The sequence below is a fragment of the Ictalurus punctatus genome, chromosome 15, assembly GCF_001660625.3.
Source record: "Ictalurus punctatus breed USDA103 chromosome 15, Coco_2.0, whole genome shotgun sequence".
NCBI lineage: Eukaryota > Metazoa > Chordata > Actinopteri > Siluriformes > Ictaluridae > Ictalurus > Ictalurus punctatus.
Genome location: NC_030430.2, coordinates 14,926,735 through 14,950,704, shown reverse-complemented (window position 1 = coordinate 14,950,704; position 23,970 = coordinate 14,926,735). Strand labels below are relative to the sequence as shown.

Genomic DNA, 23,970 nt, shown 5'->3' with positions numbered 1-23,970 from the left:
TTTAGTGAACTACACTTCAAGAGATTTACATCATGCTGGATGTGTATAAGTAACCGGATGTTGAAAATGAGTTGACTTTTCCACCATTTTAACGAAACGTTTGTTTGGAATCGGCTATGTTAACATCAGAGAATTTTAGTCCAGTTTTAACTCCAGTTTTAAATTGGAGTCTAAATTGGAAAATATCAACAGTACAGACGCGTAACCTTCGCCTGAACCCGTTTCAGCCTTTGTTTTAAGATTAGCAGCAGGGTTTTTTTTTCTCCTACAGCACAGATGTGCTGTGCAGAGATTACATTGCAAGAAAGCCTGAGTGTATTCTTTTTTTTTTTTTTTTTTGCTGCGACATTAGTGACCTGCTAAATTCATAAATACTTCCGAGAGCAAATAACCAGCAAGTGTCAGACCATTTCTGCTGCGCTTTTCTCTTCTGCAGAAAACCGAATGGATGACCACTACGTGCAACCATGCACTGTACGCTATTTGTGACGTTTTCACACAATTCTACGAGCCGCTCAGTGAAGTGTTGCTGGTCGATGTTTTTGCTCAGCTGCAGTGGTGCGTCAGACAAGGTAGAGCTTTCAGTTACTCAACCAAACACACTCTACAAACTTTGCTCCACAAAGTCATGCATCACATGGTATGAGACCCACAGTACATTGCTCATTAGTGCTTAGTGGTGGTCATTGCACCAGTGTTGACCAGTACTGACTCATGTAATACAGGGGAAAGGTCAGAGTCTTACCCATATGTTGTTTTTACACTGTGTTTTAAAAAGCATAAACTTCTTGGCCCTAACAAGAAACAACACAACTTTGTAGTTCTAGTTCATTTTCCATCATTTTGCGAGACAGTTCGGAAACTCGCACTGAAAGCTACTACATCAGCAGTCCAAAATAGTGTATTTAAATAAACAGTGTATAAAAGTATTTATATTAAGGTTGTTTTGTCTGTCTGACTGTTTTCGTTCACAAACTGCAATCAAATTACTGGTGAAAATGTGTGTCATGTATCAGTGCAGTAAAAACTTCTCTGAAGTTGTCCCTCCATAAATTGGTTTTGCGTTGGTTCATGTTAAGAAACACTACAGTGTTGCTTTTGATGACACAAAGGTGCCAAACATAAAACTGAAACCATCGCTACTGAACTTGTAGCCCGAGAAGTTAAAAACAGCTCCAGTTTTCTGGTGCTAAAAGTTCCTGTATTTTGTTCAGCTTTTTCATAAACTTTACTCTGTGTCCTTAGATAACGAGCAGCTAGCACGGTCGGGCACCAACTGTTTGGAAAACTTGGTAATCCAGAACGGAGAGAAGTTCAGTGGGGAAGTCTGGGATATCACCTGCACCTGCATGCTGGAGATCTTCCAGTCCACCAGCCCTCATGCGTATGACACTTCCACACACTACTGTCTGCTTTCAGTGCTTCTTAGCTTAGTGATAAACACTGTAACCTAAATTTATCACAAGTAAACATAAAGAATCTTTTATCGAGTTGTCATGTACAGAAATGTCTCAATTTTTAAGTTGAATTTTATTGAACGTTTAGTTAATACCTGTATTGCCATGAAATTAAGCTGGTATGGAAATAAACTCTAATACAAACAAACAAACAAACAAAAGCTTGCCATATGTTATTACATTACCACTTTTTGGTGTAGCCTGGGCAACTAAAACAGTACATTGGCGCTTGCCCAGTGTGCTAGCTAATGAATTTGTGATTTGTCCACACCTGCATTAATTAAATATATTTGCTTTTTTTCTAAACACCTTGATTTGTCTTATGCTAACAACGGGATCATGAAGCCTGTTTGCAAGGCAACTGTGATTGACTGTATGAAATGCTCTTAATTAAATACACCTGACCTGATTTAATGATTGTCCTCTTAAAAGCTTGCTGACATGGAGACCAGCTGGGCAGGAAGAAGAGGTGGGAGATGGGAAACACATGGTGAGATGACGAACATTAAGCAAATATAACATACACACACACCATGAAAACGATACTCGGAGATAATCACCAAGCAAATGTCACTCTGATGTTCATATGCCAGTAAAAATCTTATGCCTTCTACCTCTAACACACCCTGGTTAGAGGTCATGTTGAGCAAACAATATTTCTGATGAAGAATCCAATGCAAACTGTTTGTTTATTTTTTTAGGATGTGGAAATGGACTCTCAGTCTCAGAGCAGCTTTGAGAGGACGCTGTCAGAGAGAGGACAGAGTCAGATGTCCACTGCCAGTGACGAGGCCTGGAGGGGGAAACCCCATGCAAGTATGCAGCCCATTCTTCATCATCTCACCTACACCTGCTTCCTGTTCTTTCTGATGTCATAGAAGAATTTGCTTCCCCCCCTTTCCAAATTTGATTAACCACATATTAGCTGTGAGTCACTGTGGACCTCAGTCTATGATCTCAAGTTCATGAATTCTATTTTACTCATTGTTGTCATACTCGGGCCTCCACCGCACATTAATTATACTCTGGAACAGAAGTACTATGACCCATAAACGTTATCAGTGCCGCTCGTTGGCAGAATTTTTCCCCGGCTAAGATGAGTCTTTGATGTGATCAAACAGTAAAATTCAAACAAATCTGGAGGACATAATACTTAGAGGAAGGGCAGAATTTTTTTTTTTTTCATCCACATGTGTGTGTGTGTGTATGTGTGTATATATATATATATATACACACATCTCTTCACTCGGGTTAAAGTAGAAAAGTATAAACACTTGAATTTACTTCAAGTATGGAAATAAATGTACGACAAAAGATTCACAAAATAATAGAGAGTTACCCCAATTGACATTTATTTTAGTTAACGATTGTTAAATTATGGCTCTTTTCACCACGGAATGTGGGAAAACTTTAGTTAAGGCTAATTAATAACAGTTTTGTTCCTCTCAAACGTTCGCTTGGACGATAAAACTAGCACAATGCATACAGTTAGCTGTCACAATACAAACTGCCTGAATAAATACAAGACTCTTTCATATCAACTCTTTTAAAGGTGTATAATGCCAAAAATTCACCTTATGACATTTTAACCGTATTAGTATATTAAAGTAGTTGTACATTTGCAATAAAAATTATTTAACCCCCATTGCAAATCAGGCTTATTGTCAGAATTCACAAACTTTCAGCTGTTTGCAACAAACAAATCAAACAAAAGCAATTGAAACGGTTCAACACAACGAATGCTTCAAGTGGCTTCTTCAAATTCAACTGAAAATGCAACCTATAATTACTATAATGATTCCAATTTCAGAATTGTTCAACCCCCTGAATAGAATCCCTCACAATAGCACAAATATGCAAAACAGGTGTTGTCTGAAGCACACCTGATGCAACTAATCAAGGGCTTCATTAGTTGCACTGGGTGTGCTTGAGCTGGAACACATGAAATACCTGAACTGGCAAGGGGCAGTAAATGCATTAAATACCTGGACGGGGCAGAAAAAGGAAGCCATCAACGGCTGCAACCAGATTTCTGAGAAGGCAGGGTGTGAAAAACGCTTGAGTGATTGCAAAAGACCTGCAGCAAGACTTGGTGGAAACAGGCACCGAGGTTTCAGTGAGCACACTAAGAGGCGTATTAAACGCAGAAGGTTTCCATGCCAGAACTCCAAGACGTACCCCACTACTGACCCACAAGCACAAGAAAAGTCGGCTAAAAATCATATAAATGAGCCACAGTAGTCTTGGAATTCTGTTCTGTGGAGCGCTGAAACAAAACCTTTTTGGTACGATGGATCAGCGGTATGTCTGGAGGAAGAAGAATGAAGAAAGAACACTCTGTCCACAGTCAAGCATGGTGGTGGTTCGGTGATGCTCTGGGACTGCTTTGCATCCTCTGGCACTGGAAACCTGCAGCGTGTGGAAGGCAAGATGGATTCATTATAGTATCAGAAATCCTAGGAGAAAATGTCATGCTGTCTGGGAGGAAGCTGAAGCTTGGGAGTCATTGGACCTTCCAACAGGACACTGATCCCAAGCATACCTCAAGTTCCACCAATGCTTGGTTGCAGAGTCCTGCAAAGTCCTGGAAGATTCTACAGGCCCATCTCAGTCACCTAACTTGAACCCCATAGAAAATCCCACACAGTAACACACAGGAACACAAAGCCATAGAAGCACTGCAGAAATTAATGTTCCGAAATAAAGGAGGCTAAGAAATCTATTAAGGATTAATATAATAATATTTATAATCAGTGAAATATTCTACAGCATTACTTTAGATGATGTGAAACTGTTCTGTTCTAAGACCCGTGTGCTGTGTGTCACAGGAGTGTCGGACCAGAGGCTGTTTGCAGGGCTCCTCATAAAGTGTGTGGTACAACTGGAGCTCATTCAGACCATAGACAACATTGTCTTCTACCCAGCCACCAGCAAGAAGGAGGACGCTGAGAACATGGCTGCCGCTCTGGTATGTCTGTCTGCGTGCCTCATTTTTAATTTCTAAAAATAATTGCTTTTTTTATGGGTTAACATTTGCATGCTTACAAAATGTAGTTTGCATTTTGAGCTGAGGTTATAATGTCATGATAACGTCTTGTTCTGTTGTTCGTGTGTCCTCCCCATTCAGAGAGATGGTCTGGAGGAGAGCGAAGAGGGCCAGCCACAGGTCGAGTCCGAGCAGGGCATGTATAGGCATCTCTCTCCTCAGCACCTTTTCAAACTGCTCGACTGCCTACTAGAGTCGCACGGCTTTGCTAAAGACTTCAACTCCAACAATGAGCAGAGGACAGCGCTCTGGAGGGCAGGTTGGTCTTCTCCATATATTATGTATATGTATAGGACTTTAAGATACAACACTGAAATTTATTTATTTATTTATTCTGGAGAGAGCTGGTTAAGTTTTTTTTTAAAAAAACCCTACCATCCGAGTCTACAATATACTTATACCTTCTTGTACACTCATTGATGTGATCTAGCTACAATGGTGTCTGCTCACTTAATTAGAATTTCCTCAATAGTTTATCAAATTATATGTAATTTGAGCTCGCTACTGATTATTCAAGTAAGCACAATTCAATATATGCAGTTGCTCTCATTAAACTTGCAGTGACATAAGATTTAAAAAAAATTTTTTTTTTACACCAGTATATACACTTGGTGTTTTGCCACACCACTTAAATTGATTATTATTGTAAGTGATCTCACATCAAGCTGTGAAGAATGTCGTCATCAACTATTAGTATGTATGTTCCTGGTATTCTTTGTGATCAGCTATTATGTAAGTGCCAATTCTGTTCAAACAAATTACTTGCAGTTTGGATGGTAATGAAGTTTTGCCTGCCTTTGTGTTTCTGCAGGGTTCAAGGGCAAGTCCAAACCCAACCTGCTGAAGCAGGAGACCAGCAGCTTGGCCTGCAGCTTGAGGATACTGTTCCGAATGTACTCAGACAGGCGGCTGCAGGGCGCGTGGCCCGACATCCAGACTCGACTGCTACTGTGAGTTTGGACTCTGGGGGTCCCACAGATGATTTACTATAGCGAAGTACAGCCGTGTGCTTTCATTATAATAGCTCACTAATCCGTCACTGAGAGACAAGTAGCAATTGAAACATCTGGACGTAATAACATGGAAACCCTCTGTAGCCTGCACTTTGTTTTTCGGCTTTTAAAAACACGTAATCATACACACCGGTAAAAAATTGCTGTTTTGTAACAGTAATGTTTAATTGTAGTCTTGTAATTTGAAAGTCGCACAGTAAAATATGTTGTAATTTAACTAATTGGTAAAGGAAGAGATTTCGAGACTGGTTAGTGTGCCTTAGTGTTGGCCATTCAGACAAATTTTGGTAGACGGTTTTAAAAATCAAACCTCTGAAAGCTAGATGGTTAACCATTTCCTCACAGATTCTAAAGAGTTCATTTACGCTAACTAACCACTTCATTAGAAACACCTGTATAACAATTGAAGTCTATTGTCGGTGCCCACTGTAGCCTCAGATTCCTGTTCTTGGCTGACCGGAGTGGAGCCTGCTGTGGTCTTTTGCTGTTGTAGCCCATCCACTTCATTTTTGCTGTTCGTTCTGAGATGCTTTTCTGCTCACAGCAGTTGTAAAGAGTGGTTATCTCCCCATCAGCCGTACCACAGTCACTCATCGGGATCACATTTTTTTTACCCATTCTGATATAAGCTGTAAACATTAACTGAAGCTCTTGTCCTGTATCTGCATGATTTTATGCGTTGTGCTTCCTGTCACATGATTGGATAACTGCATGGACGTACAGGTGTTCCTAATAACGCGGTCAGTGAGTGCACATTGGAAAAACTTACATGAGGTGTCTTACTTTTCATTAGTGTGCTTTAATTTCACCAATGTAAATCTGGTGTGGTGAAAACCTCTATGTAAATGGTAAAAAAGATTTAGTGACAGCCTCCCATATCTCTGGCATCCATTTTTAATCTTAATGGCAGGAGTTTAGCAGGAGTTTGAGTTTGTATTTTCGTTCAGATTGAGCAAATGTCATTCTTTTTCTCCTTCCACAGTGTGTGTAGCGATGCCTTGGCCTACTTTATCAGCCTAACCTCAGAGAGCCACCGAGAGGCCTGGACCAGCTTACTGCTGCTCCTACTCACCAGAACACTCAGACTGCCTGATGACAAGGTAATTCCCCTTATATACAGACACACACACATTCTCTAAGCTGAAGATAAACGCCCACTCAAACAATCTGTCACAGGTTTTCCTGTCATTAGTCAGTTTCAGATGTTCCTGCAGGTCGCTCATGTTGCATATTCAAATTTTCTGTGACTTCTAGTCAGAGAGACTGAATGGTTTTCTTTCACACTGCTGCGTAGGAGAGTGTAATGGTTTTGCTGATGATGTTACTTCCTGCACAATGATGTCGATTTGAATATTCCCCTTATCCTTCAGGGGTTGTATGGTAAACCTCGCTTGCAGGAAACTCCTAACTGATAAGTCAAACTGTTGGTGTGATGACCTCTGTATGTAAAGGAAGATCCCAGATTTACACTGATAGAATACTGACAGCCCCAGGAGCTTTCCCTGTTTTTTTTTTTGTTTTTTTTTTAATCCAGATGGCCTTTGCCATTTATAAGAGCACTGGAGATAATGTTTGAGGTGATCCACCCTTTCTGGAAACACCACATAATAGGACAATCTCTCAATTTAAGAGCAATAAAGAATGTAGTTGGTCAGTGTTGATCTTTAATGTCCTTCTAAGATTTTTGATTTTTTTTTTCCTTTTACACTTGAATCTGTTTTTTGTCTATGCAATAACTGTTGTAGTAGGTGTTTGTTGTACTAGTTAAGCCTTCCCTTTATCCCTGTCTTAATGAACACATCCTTTTATCACTCTCCAGTTCAAGCCACATGCCTCCTATTATTACCCCCACCTATGCGAGATGATGCAGTTTGACCTCATCCCTGAGCTGCGTGCCGTCTTGCGTCGCTTCTTCCTCCGCATCGGTTCAGTCTTCCACATCGCCGCCCCTGAGATGGTGCACGTGCGAGCCCCAACCTCATAGGCCTCTGCATGGCTTGCGTGTATTAAAAAAAGACTACAAAAAGGAGGAGGAAGGAAAGCTTAAGTGTTGCGTACCCATCCTCTGGTGTGAAGAACCGTGCAGGATCCGCTCGGAGCCGATGCCGAGACTGCTCGCTCTGGGCTCTGTGTGTCTAGAGCCACCCTCCATGTCTGGATCTCATGACCTTTTCACCGCTCAACTCCCCATCAAGAGAGAACAGCACTGTGAGCCAGCAGAGCTTTTCCTTTACACTGACTGTTCAACATTGCAGCTCAGCAAAATCATATCATTTATTCCGGAGCAGAGGGGGCAATATGGCAACAATAATTAATTTATTAACCATATGGTTGTCTATCCTGTTTGTGCTGGGGTTTTTTTTCTTTTTCTTTTTGTTGTGTTATGAATTATTTTTGTGTTTTCAATAAGTCAACAAACAGCGATGTCCAAACGCACAGAGCTGAAAGAGCATTTGAATATTTCACCATTCACATGTGTAATTCAAAGCAAGGTTATGCCTGTGATGAAAGAGATTTACTAAATCTTCAGTCAGGATTTACACCAACAGTCAAAAGAGTTTGGCACTGCTCGAAATATCCAATAATTCAACTTGTCTATACCTTTCTGATTGGAGCTTTAATGGCAAGCAGTGCAAAATACACTCTCTTGCTGGGATTTGCATCTTAGCATCTTGCATTCATATACCACAGAAGTGAAACATTATTTTTGAAGCCTAGGTGTGTGTCACATATAACAGTATGAATCCTGAATGTGAGATGTTTACCCTTTATCTGATAAGTGTGTTAATAACAACAAGAAACAACAACAGGGTTTAACGGTAAATGGAATTGACCTAATTGTTGGCCAGGAAAAGTCAAGCTGCTCTCATTTCTTTTTGATTTCATCAAGTATTCTGTCTAAGACATTCCATTCATGCAGTAACACACACACACACCCACACTACACTTCCCTGCGTAAAGTGCAAACAAATTGTTTGGCTGGGAAAATATTTTGAACATGTCCCGTTCCATTTGGCCTGCAGTTAAGGAACGGTGTAGGTTATCTTTGTGTTTTTCCTACTTTGTGGAAAGTCCCTGCTAAGTGGACGGATTCAAAGTCTTTCCACTCCCATGATCAGCTGAGCTTTATCCCGATGAGGAGTGTGAACAAGTCAGCTTGCTTCATTATCATGCAGTGTTGCCATACCAACACCAAGCAAACCCACGGATAATTAAAATAAATAAATAAATAAAAGGTTACACATACTGTATAATGCAGAATTGTTTATACTTGAGTATAACAGTATGGAGCCTCTGTAATAACAGAGCATATGAAGCTTGGGATTCGTTTTTATGCGGATGTATTTAATTCTTTGAAGTGCATTTAAATATTTTCTGAAAGCATTCCTTCCCTTGCAACTATATATGTCTACTTTGCTCCCCTGATGTATGGGGAATATAAATATATACAGTAAGAATGGAAAAATACAAAGTGTAAAGTTTTCATGTAAAATAAAAGATTAAATGCGCTACACATATCGTGGTGTCATCTGCCAAGCACAGAGAATTCTCGATGGAAAATATGCAGTAATTCTCCGTTTACTTCAGGCCATTTCATGCTTACTGTATCTCTGGATTGAATCCTGATAACATTTTAACCACGTACATTAGTCAACTGCATCTTCCCGTGGCCAGACTGAGCTGTGATGCATGTTAACCTTCAAATCGGCTCATTACACTCAAACACCAAGTTCCGGTGTGTGCCGTTTGAAATTTTATGAGTAAACTATATGCAAAGGTTTTAAAAGCACCAACATGGTCATCCACAGAGCAGGTGTGTCATGAGAGACTGATGCATTTATACTCGCTACATCCTGCAGCAGGTTGAGCGATCTTTTTAAATATGTTTCAAATGCATCTTGAGTGCATTAACAACTGAATATTTTATATATATAAGATTGATAATCAAGACCCATTAAATGAGCCATTGTAAATGGGGTGTCATGGAAATTGCAAAAAAATTAATTAATATTTTTAAAAATTATTATTTTAATCTCAGTAAAATTTACTTGCATGTTAAATTTGCCAAATGTATCATGTACAGCTGATATGATGGAATGAGTCAGTGGGGCATGCCACTTGATGATAACCTGCCGCAAAAATACTGTGCCTATTGCGCTTCTTAATAAGTACTCTCTTTACTTATTTATTGCTCGAACCGGACTCTTTCCGTTAGCAAATATTTTTATCGTTATATACCAGCGTTATAAACCCGTCGGTATATATCTTAGTTTTGAAGCTGTGATCTAAAACACTAATATCTCTGCCATCGCAGAGGTGAAGTTCCTGGAACAACTTATAAAAAAAATCACTCCATGTAATACTTCTCTCAATGTAATACATGCATTTCTTATATCATTGACTCCTTTCCATACAGACAGCAACACACTATGACATCATAAAATTCTAATTCTAAATTCTTGATGACTCCTACCAGTCAGTTGTTAAGGCTGCATCAGTGTTTCATTGCACAAGAAAGGGAAAACTGCCTGCGTGTCAACACAGACTTTAGGGTCCAGAAAAGCTGAAACGACTCGCGCATTAGACAACACTTGTAGACTCGTCCTCTGAAGGTAAAAAAAGGTTTATAACAGAAAGATGGTTAATACAGGATAGAATAATGAGAGCGCACTGAAGTGCTTGTGCTGAACCACTACTATCTATCTATATATATATATATATATATATATATATATATATATATATATATATATATATATATATGAAACGCAGAGTATGACACACTTCTGTGTACTGATAAGAAGTAGTTTGAGGCAGTTCAAACAGGCTTTGTTTAAGGGTCTTAGAAGATGTGCAGAAGAACATGTTTGTGTTCTCTGTATAGCAGATAAACATACTGTGCTGATCTAAGTGACATGACATGGCCTTCTTAGGAGAACAGAACAAGAAAAAAACTATTACAAAGTAAAAATGAATAATTTCTTTTTATAATAAAAGTTAAGGCCTAAAGAGTTGTAATTCTCTGCACTGAAGAACGTTCCATACAGGTTTGAGAGTAAGATGGGCGCAACTTCTTGGGCGTAACGCCAACATGGGCGTAACCACGCATTCTTTGGGGGGGATCGTGTCCCCCCAATGTTGAGGGAATACCAATCTGTCGCCCCCAATATACAGTACAAAATATTTTCTATATGTCCCCCTTTAATGAACCCTGCCAACGGATCTGCCTTTTCTTCATCCGTTCTATTCATTTATGTCTATTCCTTTTTAATATATTTCCGTTTGTTAAGGAAAATAGGTGTGTGCCCCCCCTCTAATTGTACACTTGGTTGCGCCCATACTCAACGGAAGTTCGTTGATGTATTTTAGCAGCTCAGTCTGTAAGAAATGGAGACAACAGCCGAGCGTAGAAAAGTGCAGTAGAACATACAAGCTTTTTTTTCAGACAGTAAGTAACTAGATACCTAAAGAGTATGTAACCTTAGCTTAGTATAGAATGCATCGTACCATGGCTTGGTTTGTTCTTAAGAACGTCAATTGACTTTTAGTATTTGCATACCCACGAAGTAGGCTAGGCTAACGTCAGGTCCAGTTTTTGACCATGAACGTTACATTCACTTACTTATCCTCCCGCCGAGTTCGCTGTGAACCCTCACGTTGTGACAGACTGTTATAGATGCGAGACACCAGTTACACAAACAGAATATTCAGTTTATCAAATTAAATTGATCATGTAAGTCAGTCATTGCTCTTCTGGGAAAAGAATGGTACCTGGTCACAATGCAGGCAGCACAGTATTGCTTGGAAGCATCCGTGGGGAAATTGTATTTACAACATGTATAGTGTTGAATTTAGTTTCATAGGTAGCCATCCTTTCTAAGTTTGCTTTAAAGTCGTGATTGCGTGTTTAAATGTTAGCGTGTGTGGTTTGCCTGCACACATCTTAGCTTGCCTCTACTTGGTGTGGTAGGTTTCATGGTAGGTTAAGGAGCAGAGACTACATCTACCCACAGGACTTCCACAGCACCCTACAATTTTACCATGCTGTGGGGGATTCTATCACTCAGAAATCACGTGACTTCAAACAGTAACTGTAATCCTAAATCTATGTTCTAAATATGTGAATTTTCAGTATCAAACTTCGGATGTTTGGGGGGAGCTTGGACCCCCTTAATGTCCATACCATGGTTACGCCCTTGTGATGTGTAGTCCAGGGATGCATCTGCAATGTTATTATTTTAATGCGAGATCATGTGAGGATCCCTATCAACTACTATTTTTTTGCAATAATTTTTAGATATGCGGGTTCTAAACTTAACTGATTGGCAGAATTTTAAACTAATGTTTAATCTAGTAACAAGTAACCACTCTCACTAATATGCTTTAACAGGGGATCAAAATCTAATTTAAGGATTTAATAAGATAAATAACAACAAGCATAATTCAAATAATTCATAGCAGGAAGTATAAACAGTATAGAAGATGGATATGATGGGGCCTATTTGCTTAATATTTTAATTGTTAGATTATACTAATACCTGTACTATGAAATGGAGCCCTGGCTGGAAAAAAAGGTTTTGATGAACTCTGATGTGTTTAAAGCTTCGTTTGTCTGTTAAATAAATGTGGATTAAGTAGAAAATGAACAAAATGCACCACAGAACTTAAACACCATTTTGGGGGTAATAAAGGTTACCAGGTGAGTTCGCTAATTCGGCGGGTTTTATAGTCTTAACCAATCATTAAGAACAAAGTTTGAGTCAACTCGTACTCAAATACACACTTGGAGTTCTGGCTAAGGTTTTGTCCTTCAAGGATCTTCAACCTGAACACCGACATTACCTGCCGCAGTATAGTAGTAAGTACAAGAGGGCGGAATGCCCGGGCATGCGCAGACACTGTCGGTCTTGTTATTATTATTATTTTTTTCCACGCCCGCATTTCGACAAGCACGTTTCGTGCTCTAAGGCGATTGGTCAACTTTAAGGGCGGACCCCTTTGAAGATGAACTATCCGCCAATCTTTGGGCAGGATTTGGGATTTGTCACAATAGGAGTGTGGAAAGAATAAACGCTCCCTCTCAAGCAAGCAGGTTAGGTAGCTAGATAGCTAGCGTACATTTGCTAAGCTGCGGTGCTGATTTGTATAGCTTGAACAAGAAATGTCGGATTTACAGTCGGGCACTGACTGGAGTCCTGCTCAGTATTTCGATCATGTGGGAAAGCGAGACGTAACGCTCTTAATGATTTGAGTAAGTAGAAGGCGCTGTAGTCCTGACTCGCTGTTCTTTCGTCCTTTATTGTGACTTGTGAACACCGGGCCGATTCTGTAAGCTAACGTCAGTGCTGCTAGCTGGGTACTGAGTAGGCTGTGGTAGCCCAGGACTGACGTAGTTATCTCCGCTTGGGCTGACCAGGAAAAGGGCTATTAGCTGAAAAGCAAATGACTTGGACCTTACGCTTATTCTGTTGTTAACTGCTTTATGTAGGCTTGTGTTTCTGTAGTTACAGGGTATAGCGTTTAAGCGCTCTAAGGACAGCGGCTGAACCCGAATGTGTTCAAATAATAATAATAATAATAATAATAATAATAATAATACTCTCGTTTGGTTATTCCAAGTTGCTGCAGTATTGTAGCTAGGCTAGCTAGCTGTTTTGTAATCCTCCTGATATAATTTAAGTTCGTTATTTAGGTTAATAACTATAGCTAAATCATTATTTACGGTCAGCGATTCCCAATTAGCTAACATTAGTTAGGGCAGCTACTTTAAATGACATCTAAAAGACGTCATCCACTGACTGTACAAATCAAATGATGGATCTGTTTATATACAAACAGTTGATTTCATTAGACAACTGAAGAAAGTGTTCGGTCCGAAAGCAAAAATATCGCGCTGATGATTTGATCTTAAATAGCTCCCTATAACAGTTAACTCTCACTCTCTCTCTCTCTATCTATCTATCATTCATATATATATAATCACATTACACACACGAAGTGGGCGCTGAAACAGGTTCCTATAGTTACGTAACTATGGCCCCTGCCATATGTGGGCGGGGCCGCTGCGATGCGTGGGAACCAGGGGCGGGGCCTAAAGACATTCCTGTTCATTCTGCCTATTTTCTCGCACTTTACAGTAGATTCTAGACAGCAGCTGTTTACAGATTGCTACAACAGCTCTTGTACAACCAAACAACTTAGAAGTTAGTCTGTTCAGGCTCGGTGTGAAGACCGCACCGCATTTCCGTATGGGTAAGCAGGGTTGTCTTTAACTTTGTGGTTCAGCAGGTTGTCATGTGTGTTGTTTACGACAGAGATAATGCGCGCTGCTGTACAATGTCCAAAGTGGAAGAGAGCTTGTGTTATTGTTCCGGTTAATTTCTAACCCAGCTTTAGTCCCGACCGCTCGAGTTAGACTTTTTACAGTGTGTTCCAGTTGCGTTCTTTTTAGGATGGTGTTTTGCTCAGTCCTTAAGGGCATGCATTCTTCCTGCGTGAGTCTCGCGTTGATGCGCGTCAACAGACCGTCCGCCCCGCGTATATTCCAGCTCTGTAGCAGCATATCGCCTTCTTTAATCGGTAATACAGCCACGGTGAAGCTTAATCAAATTAATCAGACATGACTGGATTGTTTTGGTGCTGATTTGTGTCAGAAACGTGTTTTTTTATTTTATTTAAATGGAGCAGAGTGGAGTGGTGAGCCTAGCTGCTCTGCTTCACCACGTGTTTGCTGCGTGTCTGAGTTCACGCACAACTGCGCTGTTTTCATTTCTGCCCATTGTTAGGGCTTTTCCATCTGCTTGTGGATTTAAAGCGCAGATCAGATCACGCTTTACTACAGGCTGTTTGTGTCCCCGCTTTTGCCCAATAGTGCGTTTGGTGCGTTATAATTCTCTGTAAGGGAAATGCACGCGCTGTGTTTTTAGTTAGAAACTCTTCACGCGCACTGAACGCGTACTTCTATTTATGTCCAGCTCATGTTTCCTCGTGTCCAGCTTGGATGAACTCCTGATTTTAAGTGGATATTTAACCCCCTCCGTCCTCCCCTGCTGGTTAATTTCACTCTGCTCAGGGTTAGTCCAGCCTTCTGAGTATTAGAGAAGGAGAAAGGGTTGTTTTTGTTCTTCATCAGAGCCAGGTGATGAGGAGGACCATCTGCTGCTTTGGACAAGCAAATTAGCCAGTGGGGTTAGAAAAGCAGTGTTTTATTTATTTACAAAAGCTTAGGGGTGAACGATATAACAAGATCAGTGTGATAAATCTGACAATAAGCATTTCTGAGTAACCATATTGTCAGGTGTCTTTGTAGTCACAATAAGCTTTTCATGAGTATTCCTTTTATCCGTGTATCAATACTCACTGAAGCAAGTAAATAATTGGAGATTATGATATGTTTGTACCAGTTCTTTCATTTCCACCATTTAAATAAATTAATAAATTGAACACTGAACTTCTTGTTTTTCATCATGGCTCAATTTTTTTCTTTTTAGCAAAGCCTCAAATCAAAATAAAAAACCATGGTAATATCTTCACATATAACAGTATTAACCCCCTCCCCCCTCCCCTATTCCCCAGCCCTTAATCCTTCTCCTAAACCTACAAATTCTGACTTCCTCCTCCTGTGTCTATGACTAATATTGGGAAAGAGCACTCTCACTAATCATTTAATTAATTTCTTTTGTTTTTCTTTTCATTTCACCGCTGTCTGACCACAGTGTCCGAGCCCTTGCGCCATCCTTGATTGCATCTGTTTACGCCGGATAAGAAGTGGAGGAAAATCAATGATCAGAGGTCAACCTGGTTTAAGATCCGTGATGAGAGAGCCAGAGTCAGCACAAGTCTGAGTAGAGACGCAAGCGTCTGCGTGCTGTTTTTCAGACACCGGTGAGCAAGAGGGAGGTATCCAGCGCCAGATAAACGCCGTATTGCTCTCAATTATGTCTTACTACAACAGAGAACTGGTGGTGTACTTCATCAAGTACAAGCTCTCGCAGAGAAACTACCCCTGCAATCATATCGGGCTCACAGAAGATGTGAACGGAACCGAAGGAGGCCAGGCAGAGGAAGCGAGCGCTGAGGGAGCGGCAGAATTGGAAACGCCGACAGCTGTCGTTAACGGCGCCGTAAACGGAACGGGTTCAGCAGGGACTCCTCCGCAATCGCCGACTTTGTCCCCTCGGAGGCAGGTGAACGGCGGCGCGAGTCTGGAGGCAGTAAAGGAGGCGCTGCGTGACTCGGCCAACGAGTTCGAGCTGCGCTATGCTCGCGCCTTTAGCGACCTGTCGTCGCAGTTGCATATCACTCCGGTCACGGTGTACCAGAGCTTTGAGAGCGTGATGGACGAGGTGTTCCGTGATGGTGTCAACTGGGGCCGCATCGTGGGCTTGTTCGCCTTCGGGGGTGCCCTCTGCGTCGAGTGCGTGGAAAAGGAGATGAGTCCGCTGGTGGCGCGTATCGCCGAGTGGATGACCGTGTACCTGGACAACCACATCCAGCCCTGGATCCAAGAGCAAGGAGGATGGGTAGGTGAAATGTTCAATCATCAAAAAAAAACTTTCTGATGATATTCCTCACCCTTGTACATTTATCATGCAGTTTAAGTGTGTGGTATTTTCGGTATGATATTTTGTACTTAACTGTGATAAGCTTAATGCTGTTGTTGTCTTGTTTTTTGGTTTTTTTTTGCACTTCACATTCTTCTGTGCTCAGCACTCCAGATTAGACATCCTGATTGCCTGTTCAAGGGTTTAAAAGAAGGCAAAGTTTGATGTTATTGATCATGCGCTTGTGTAAACCTGTTTTGCATTTGCTTGATTTGCTGCCCTCTTGGGTCTGGATGAGAGCTGTTTGTAGTGTCTGTCCTCTCCTGGGTCTGGGTGGGGACTTTAAACGGCATTTAATGGTGAAAAGGACAGAGATAACGCAATGGTCAGACAGCGGTCAGCTGAGCATTGATCATCGCTGCTGCTTTTCAGCTGAATCGAAACGGGGCAGAGCAGAGGAGAGCAGAGCAGCGAGCATCACGTGTAAGCTACATATGGCGGTTGGTGGGGGACGGTCCCCCTGATGCTCTATTGTTTTCCCTGCTGGTATTCCATTGTTCCGACTGTTGTGTCTTTTTCTTTTTTTTTCTCTTTGGTCAACTAGACACTAGATGAAAACCCTATGTCCCTGTTATTGAGGTCATGTGCAGTGTACTTTGTGGAGATGCGATATAAAAAGCAGTTCTTTCTCTTTGTGGTGAGAACCAGACGACCGGGTGGTCCATTGGGGATATGTTATGGAAGCCCTTGTCTAATAGGAAAGGTCATTTTGAGGCTGTTCTTTGATTGGGCGCTGTTGCATTTATCGTCTTTTCGATTGGTCCACTTGTAATCCTGGCGCTGCTTGAGGCTCGATTGAATTTAACTGCATTTCCGAGGCATCAGATGACACGAAACGCTTCCACACCGACTCGTGTTTCCCTCCTTTTACACAATGTCCTAACTCGAGGCCTCGCAGGACATAGTGTCCGAACCACTCTCAGGAACAATATGTCAACATGCACTGCATAATCTGAACTGGAGTCAAGGCCTAAAAATAAATTTACTCTCAGGTCTTACAAAAAAAAAACCAAAAAAATATTTTACATTTTTAAAAAAATAAATAAATAAAATGGGCACAACAGAATCATGATTTGTTTTGCCAAGACATTCGCCATGCTGAGTGTCATTCTAGTGAGTTACTTTCGTATTGAATGAGCCAAAAATGGCTGAATGAAGTCATCCTGTGGGTTTTTAACAAAGAAATACTTATTTCACTTCTTCTTACACGAAAGGAAGCAGGCATGTGGTTCTGATGTCACTTCCTTTGTGGTAAATAAAACTAGGTCTGTACGTCTGACACGAAGGAGACGAGTACGAATATGGTGCATGAACATGCTGAATGTAGGCCAGCTACCCTCAGAGACACACTCACAATGTTCATTATCACACGCGCACACACACACTCACACGCGTGCACGAGAGAGATAATGGTTCCCTGTTAACACCGGGGCCTCCAGCTAATTGCTGGTTAAATTTGGCTAATGGGTGGAATTGATCAGCTACTCTAGTACTGTACTATATGGTTGAACATGCTGTTAGTGGCAGTTCTAATGCCTCATACAACCAAGCAAAGAGACCTGTATAGTCGGGTCTATAAGTATTCGGACAGTGACACAGTCTTGGTCATTTTGCCTCTGTACACCACCATAATGAAAGTGAATTGAAGCAATTCAGATGTAATTGAAGTGTAGACTTTCAGATTTAATTCAAGGGGTTTAACAGAAATGTTTAGGAATTACAGTTAAGGAGTCCCTCCATTGTCACAGGTTTAAAAAGAATTGGACAAACTAACATAATCATAAATATAAGGATTGTTTTTAATACTTTGATGCAAATCCTTTGCAATCAATGTCTGCCTGAAGTCTGGAACCCAAGGACATCACCAAATGCTGAGTTTCCTCCTTTGAGATGCTTTGCCAGGCCTTTACTGTAGCCATCTTCAGTTGCTGTTTGTTTGTGGGTCTTTCCCTTTTCTTTATGGGACTCTGCTATTGAGGGTTGAGGTCAGGTGACTGACTCGGGCATTTAATGTTCTTTGCCTTAAGAAGCTCTTGGGTTGCCTTTGTGGTATGTTTTGGGTGGTTATCCATCTGTACTGTGAAGCGCTGTCCAATCAGTTCTGCAGAATTTGACTGAATCTGAGGAGAAAGTGTAGCTCTGTACACTTGAGAATTCATCGTGCTACTTCTATCAGCACTCACATCTTCAATAAACATCAGTGACGCAGAACCACTGGCAGCCATACATGCCCATGCAATAACACTTCCTCCACCATGTTTGACAGATGAAGTGATATGCTTTGGTTAATGAGCCCTTCCTTTCTTTCTCCGTACTTTAATCTTCCCATCGTTCTGGTACAGGTTAATCTTGGTTTCATCTGTCCAAAGGACATTGTATCAGAACTGGTCAGGCTCTTTTTAGATGCTTTCTAGCAAAATCTAATCTGGCATTTCTTTTCTTAAGCATTACCACTGGTTTGCATCTTGAGATAAACCCTCTTTATTTACATTCATGAAGGTGTCTCTTGATTGTAGACTTTGACAATGATGTGAATACCTCCTCGAGAGTGTTCTTGACTTGGCTAGATGTTGTGAAGGGGTTTTCCTTCACCAAGGAAAGAATTGTGCGATCATCCACTTTAGTTATCTTCAGTGATCTTCGAGGACTTTGTCTTGCTGAGCTCGCATTCCTTTTTTTTAAGAATATACCAGATTGCTAATTTGACCACTCCTAAAATTTTTTGCTCTCTCTCTCTCTCTGATAGATTTGTTTTGTTTTTTCAGCCTAGTTGTCACCACCTCCACTTGCATCGACACTTCTTTTGGACCGCATATTGAGAGTTCCCATGAACAGCTACCAGATGCACATTCAGTGCTTTTATTCAACTCCAGACCTTTTTATCTCCAATATTTCAATCACATCTTGATTACTTAATTTCATATCCATTGTGGTGATGTACGGAGGTAACGTTTCGAAAATGACAGCGTTGAACAAATCCTCACGGACCCGACCGTGCATCACTGAAAGGGGAGAATGAGTTCATGTAGTGAAAGCATAAACAAAGATTCAGTGTTGTGGTAGTGCAGCTCGACCAGAAATTACCCCCTAAAAGCACTGCACACTCCGACATGTAGTCATCTTGAATTTAGGGCTTGACTACTGTAATGACACCAGCTGTAATGACACAACCCAAACCACCCCTGCGCTCTGTCTGACTCTCTTCACGCTTAAGGCGTGGTGATATGGCAGTAATCTAAAAAGAAGATGAAAGAAACTGTGGGGAAAAAAATGTCATTTGTTTTGTGCCAGATTAGTTTTTAAGAAAAATGATAACTAATTCATATCTGAGACTGATATCATAATGCATTTAACCCCATAGAAAAGCATATTGTAATATATATTTATGGATATGTATTATAGCTCTACAATTACACGTTATTGTATCTATCACCCTGCCTCCTATTCACATTTTCATTTTGATGCAAAAAATGCATTTTGAGCATTCCTGTCTAACACACACACACACACACACACACACACACACACACACACACACACACACACACACACACACACGGCTATGGGGAAGCCGTTGACAGCTGTTGGCTGCAGGTGTGTCTCAGTACCTGAGGATCTCTGTACATCTAGGTGCTTTTTTCTCTCTCTCTCTCTCTCTCTCTCTCTCTCTCTCTCACACTCACACACACACTCACTCACACTCACACACACTCACACTCACACTCACACACACACTCACACACACTCACACACACACTCACACACACTCACACACACACTCACACACACTCACACACACACTCACACACACTCACACACACACTCACACACACTCACACACACACTCACACACACACACACACACACACACACACACACACACACACACACACACACACGGACACCACCATCACAAGCTGGCTCTACTGCTGCAGTGTTGTAGCAATGAATCGCAGCAGTGCCATTGTTCCTCCTTTGAGTTTCAGTCTCCAGTTCTCCATCTCTGTGTCCCTCTGCTCCTGTTTTTGACTCTAGTTAGTTTTATGGGAAAAGTCAACGGAAGTAAAGCGACAGTAAAAAGAGAGCTGCTGCTGCTGCTGATGATGATGATGATGATGGAGAGGTATGCTAGCGGGCATCTGCACTAATGTTTTGGGGACCTTGTGAACTGTGGTCCTAGCTCTGTGTGTGTGTGAGAGAGAGAGGGGGGAGAGAGAGAGAGAGGGGTGAATTGCTAGGGGGAGGGTTTTTTGAATGAATAATAAGTAAATGTGGCTTGAGTAAATGTCTTTCGTCAGACAGGCCAAGATTGCATAAATCATCTTCATCCCACGAGTGAGTTTGAGAATGATAAATAGAGGCTCGGGGGAGGTTCGGTTAAAGGGGACTCCGAGCGAGAGAGAGGAAGACAGGGGAAAGACTGTATGACTCTATCTGTGGAGGTTTTGTCCTTTATTTCTCCTTCATAGAGCTTCATAGTGTGTGTGTGTGTGTGTGTGTGTGTGTGTGTGTGTGTGGAATGTCGTCCTGTGGCAGTTGCTCTAAAGCTCTCATTAGCACAATGTCCAAACAGGGTTCTTCACCCTAGTGTCACCACACTCATCCCTGCCAGACCACTCACTTCCAAACACACTGCCTGTGTCCTTAATTAAACACACACACACGCACAGACCAAACAGTTACACAGCCGAGCAGAGACGCACTCAAGCATACGCTTAAATAAGGGCTGTGTTTTATTGTCTTTTAATTGCTGTCCCAATAATGAGAAATATATCTCTAATTTCTGTTTAAGCTCTAGTTCTCTTACTCTACCCCCCGCCTGTATCAGACGACCAGGGCGTTATGTTAAGAGCGTGGAGATATTTGTGAAAGGACACATACTATGTGTCTCCATCATCACTCGAAGCCTTGAGCTACTGAAATTCCCCAATCCTGCACCACTTTCACTTTCTCTCCGTCTCTCTCTAATATCATGTCCTCCTTTTCTTTCTTTCGCTCCTTTTTCTCTCTCTCCATCCCTGTCTCCTAATCTCTCTCTGTCCCTGTCTACACCCCCCATCTCTTTTGCTTCTCTCTCTCACTTCTCTCTCCCCGTCTCTACCTCTCTCTCTCCCCGTCTCTCTCTCTCACTCTCTCTCTCTCACTCACTCTCTCTCTCTCTCTCTCTCTCTCTCTCCCCTTGTCTTTGTGCCTGTCTGTTTCTCTCACGTGGGTAAACGTGTTGCAGATCAGACATGCAACAGCACGTGTGCGTCGCCATCATCATAGATCTGCCGTTTTTGTACTTCATCCCTCCATCTCTGCTCCGATTTTCCTCCACAGATCCGTTGTGGCCACGACTCGCCGTATATCAGCGTTCTCCGTGTGTTCAGTTTGATTTTCTGCGTATGAGAGCAGTACGCATCGGTGTGAGCCTTTTTAACCACCATTGCTGCTCGAACGTTTACATTTTTTAGGAACATGTTTTTAGTTCGTCATTTCGTAGGTGTGCTTTTTCTTCTTCTTCTTTTTCATAAACAAGAATGAGAACAATGAAGGGTTAACATCTGTTTCTTGTTTGCAGCTGTAACTGCAGTGTAACTAACTGACCTTGATGTGGAGTCTTGAAGAATCTGTCAGAAAAATTCAAACAATTCTCCTATAACCCATATAAAAGGCCTCAAATACCATACCATGTCCATAATTTACACAATTGCCACAATAATCACCAAAATAAAGGACAACTAGCTTGTTGCACTAGTCGACGTTTTTGTGGCCTTGTACATTTGGTGGTTGTTGTTTGTTTGTTAAACAATAGTGAATGCTCATACATTTCCATTAACTGTTCCTTTATTGCGAGTGCTATTATACATTTTCATCTGTAAGTAATAACAAAGTAAAAAGTATGGTAGTATATGTCTGGTCCACACAAAGTCTTTCCGCTTGTAATTTTACACACGACGTCGCTCTTTGCATTTTGTGTATCGTCTTAACACGCTCTAAAAATCAAGCAGAAATCGTTAGCGCTGCGCTCTCCGTAGAGACTCGGCATCGCCCCGCCAGTCACGAACATCCTGCCTTAATATCATAAATATGCAGTATATAACATTTTATTCACTGATGAGCAGTTTCTCATGTTTCTCCACATCGCGCGTGGTGATGAGTTTGGATCGTCGAATATCCGCGCTCCTCCCGAGTGTGCGTTTGTGTTTCCTTTCTCTCGTTACGTGTTTGCTTCATAGTGTAGCTGTATGTTAGAGCTTGTGCAGGGGGACAACTCGCTCTGTGCACGTGATTGCCTTAAACAAAGACACAGAGGACACGCGTGCATGGGCGCGCACACACACACACACACACACACACACACACACACACACCCTGCAGTGGTCCAGGTGAAGAGACGTGAGAGACTGTAAACAGGCAGTAGCAGGAGGTGCAGAGAGCCGAACACACAGCGAGAGGATGATCTAAATGACTGACTGATCTCTCGCTGCCCCCACAGACAGGAGCTTTACACAAAACATCCCATCAGCCCAGCCCCCCTTTTATTTAGATCTGCGTTTCCTTTCTCTGAGCGCCCCAACTGTTTGTTATCTTCTCGCAACTTCATCCACTCGCTCTCGAGGTCACAACCCCTTGGCTGTTGAAGGTCGGTTGGGGAAATCAAGGCCAGTGTTAGGGATATGTATGAGATTTTGTGTCTGTGTGTCATATGTTTTGTGTGTGTGTGTGTGTGTGTGTGTGTGTGTGTGTGTGTGTGTGTGTGTGTGTGTGTGTGTGGACTGACTGAGTGAAAATGGCAGTAAACAGATGGTGAGGTTCAGTGTGCTGCTGCATCGTTACCTGTGTGTGTGTGAGAGAGAGAGAATGGAGATGGAGAGACTGAGGGAAAGTGGTGAGGATATAAAAAGAGGTTGGGCAGGTTAAACCACTCCTCTGAGGGGGGTGAAGGTGAAGCTGGGTTGGTTGATTTCAGCACGAGCATGCGGGGGGGTAAACTCAGCAGGCGCTAGTTTCTGTCTTGTGGTTTGTGTTTTCTTGTAATACACACCGTCGTAATTGAGAGCTCGACTTTAATTTGTTTCACGAGATTCAATAATAAAGGAAATGAAATGAGAGGTGTGTTGGTGGGGTGGGGAGGGGTGTGGGGGGTGTATAGTTAGCATCTCTCTGGGTGCATTTCACAGATTGCAGTTTGTCACCAGCAAGAAGAGTCACCCCGTGTGTGTGTGTGTGTGTGTGTGTGTGTGTGTGTGTGTGTGTGTGTGTGTGTGTGTGTGTGTGTGTGTGTGTGTGTGTGTGTGTGTGTGTGTGTGCACCTCACGTTGCAGCAGAAAAGCGTGTTGTTTTTTTCCTGTATAGTGTACGTGCCCAACTGGGTCTGACACAGTGGATCAGTCCACTGAGCTTCATCAAGACTCTTTGCTATTAATAGTCTGTCTCGTTTTCACAAAACACACACACACACTCGCTGTCATTCTATATATGTGTGTGTGTGTGTGTGTGTGTGTGTGTGTGTGTTAATCAATCTCATGGAAGAGCGATTTGAGTCTCCCTCCTAATGCACTTACACTGAGATTAGCCAGCATCATGGGACTCGAGTTGGCCATCAGTAACAGGGAAGAGCGAGCCGGTCAGTGTGTGCTGATGCTGACCTGCTGGGGAAACGCCAGTGTGTTGAGACGAGTATGCCAACCCAAAAGATTCCTGGATGGTCTACTGTTTCTGGTAGATTTTCTAAGTGTGCGGATCCGTGGATGCTCCATCCCCCGAAACCCCCCACCCCCCACCCCGCGCTTTGCAAATATCGGCCACAACTCCTTGCGTGAGAGAGGAGCGGTTTTGTGAATCCGCCGAATTCAACCTGGAAA

At 41.9% G+C, this 23,970-nt stretch overlaps 2 protein-coding genes across 7 annotated transcripts in view; both read left to right on the top strand.

Annotated features, from left to right (window-relative positions):
* arfgef2 (ADP-ribosylation factor guanine nucleotide-exchange factor 2 (brefeldin A-inhibited)) overlaps positions 1–9,032 on the top strand; it is a 35,298-nt gene extending 26,266 nt beyond the window's left edge. For all 4 annotated transcript variants that reach the window (XM_017486997.3, XM_017486995.3, XM_017486996.3 and 1 more), the window contains exons 31-39: positions 437–572; positions 1,246–1,384; positions 1,890–1,947; positions 2,159–2,273; positions 4,286–4,425; positions 4,585–4,762; positions 5,315–5,453; positions 6,499–6,616; positions 7,336–9,032. In XM_017486997.3, the coding sequence (XP_017342486.1) occupies positions 437–572; positions 1,246–1,384; positions 1,890–1,947; positions 2,159–2,273; positions 4,286–4,425; positions 4,585–4,762; positions 5,315–5,453; positions 6,499–6,616; positions 7,336–7,500 (1,188 nt within the window). In that variant the 3' untranslated portion in view covers positions 7,501–9,032. The remainder of the gene's footprint in view (positions 1–436; positions 573–1,245; positions 1,385–1,889; positions 1,948–2,158; positions 2,274–4,285; positions 4,426–4,584; positions 4,763–5,314; positions 5,454–6,498; positions 6,617–7,335) is intronic.
* A 1,866-nt stretch (positions 9,033–10,898) lies between these two features.
* bcl2l1 (BCL2 like 1) overlaps positions 10,899–23,970 on the top strand; it is a 31,998-nt gene continuing 18,926 nt past the window's right edge. Inside the window, exons 1-2 of one of the 3 annotated variants that reach the window (XM_053686520.1) lie at positions 10,899–10,965; positions 15,233–16,039. In XM_053686520.1, the coding sequence (XP_053542495.1) occupies positions 15,455–16,039 (585 nt within the window). In that variant the 5' untranslated portion in view covers positions 10,899–10,965; positions 15,233–15,454. Of the gene's footprint in view, positions 10,966–12,594; positions 12,769–13,609; positions 13,770–15,232; positions 16,040–23,970 lie in introns of those variants that run through there. The other 2 variants (XM_017486998.3, XM_017486999.2) reach the window with 2 other exon arrangements.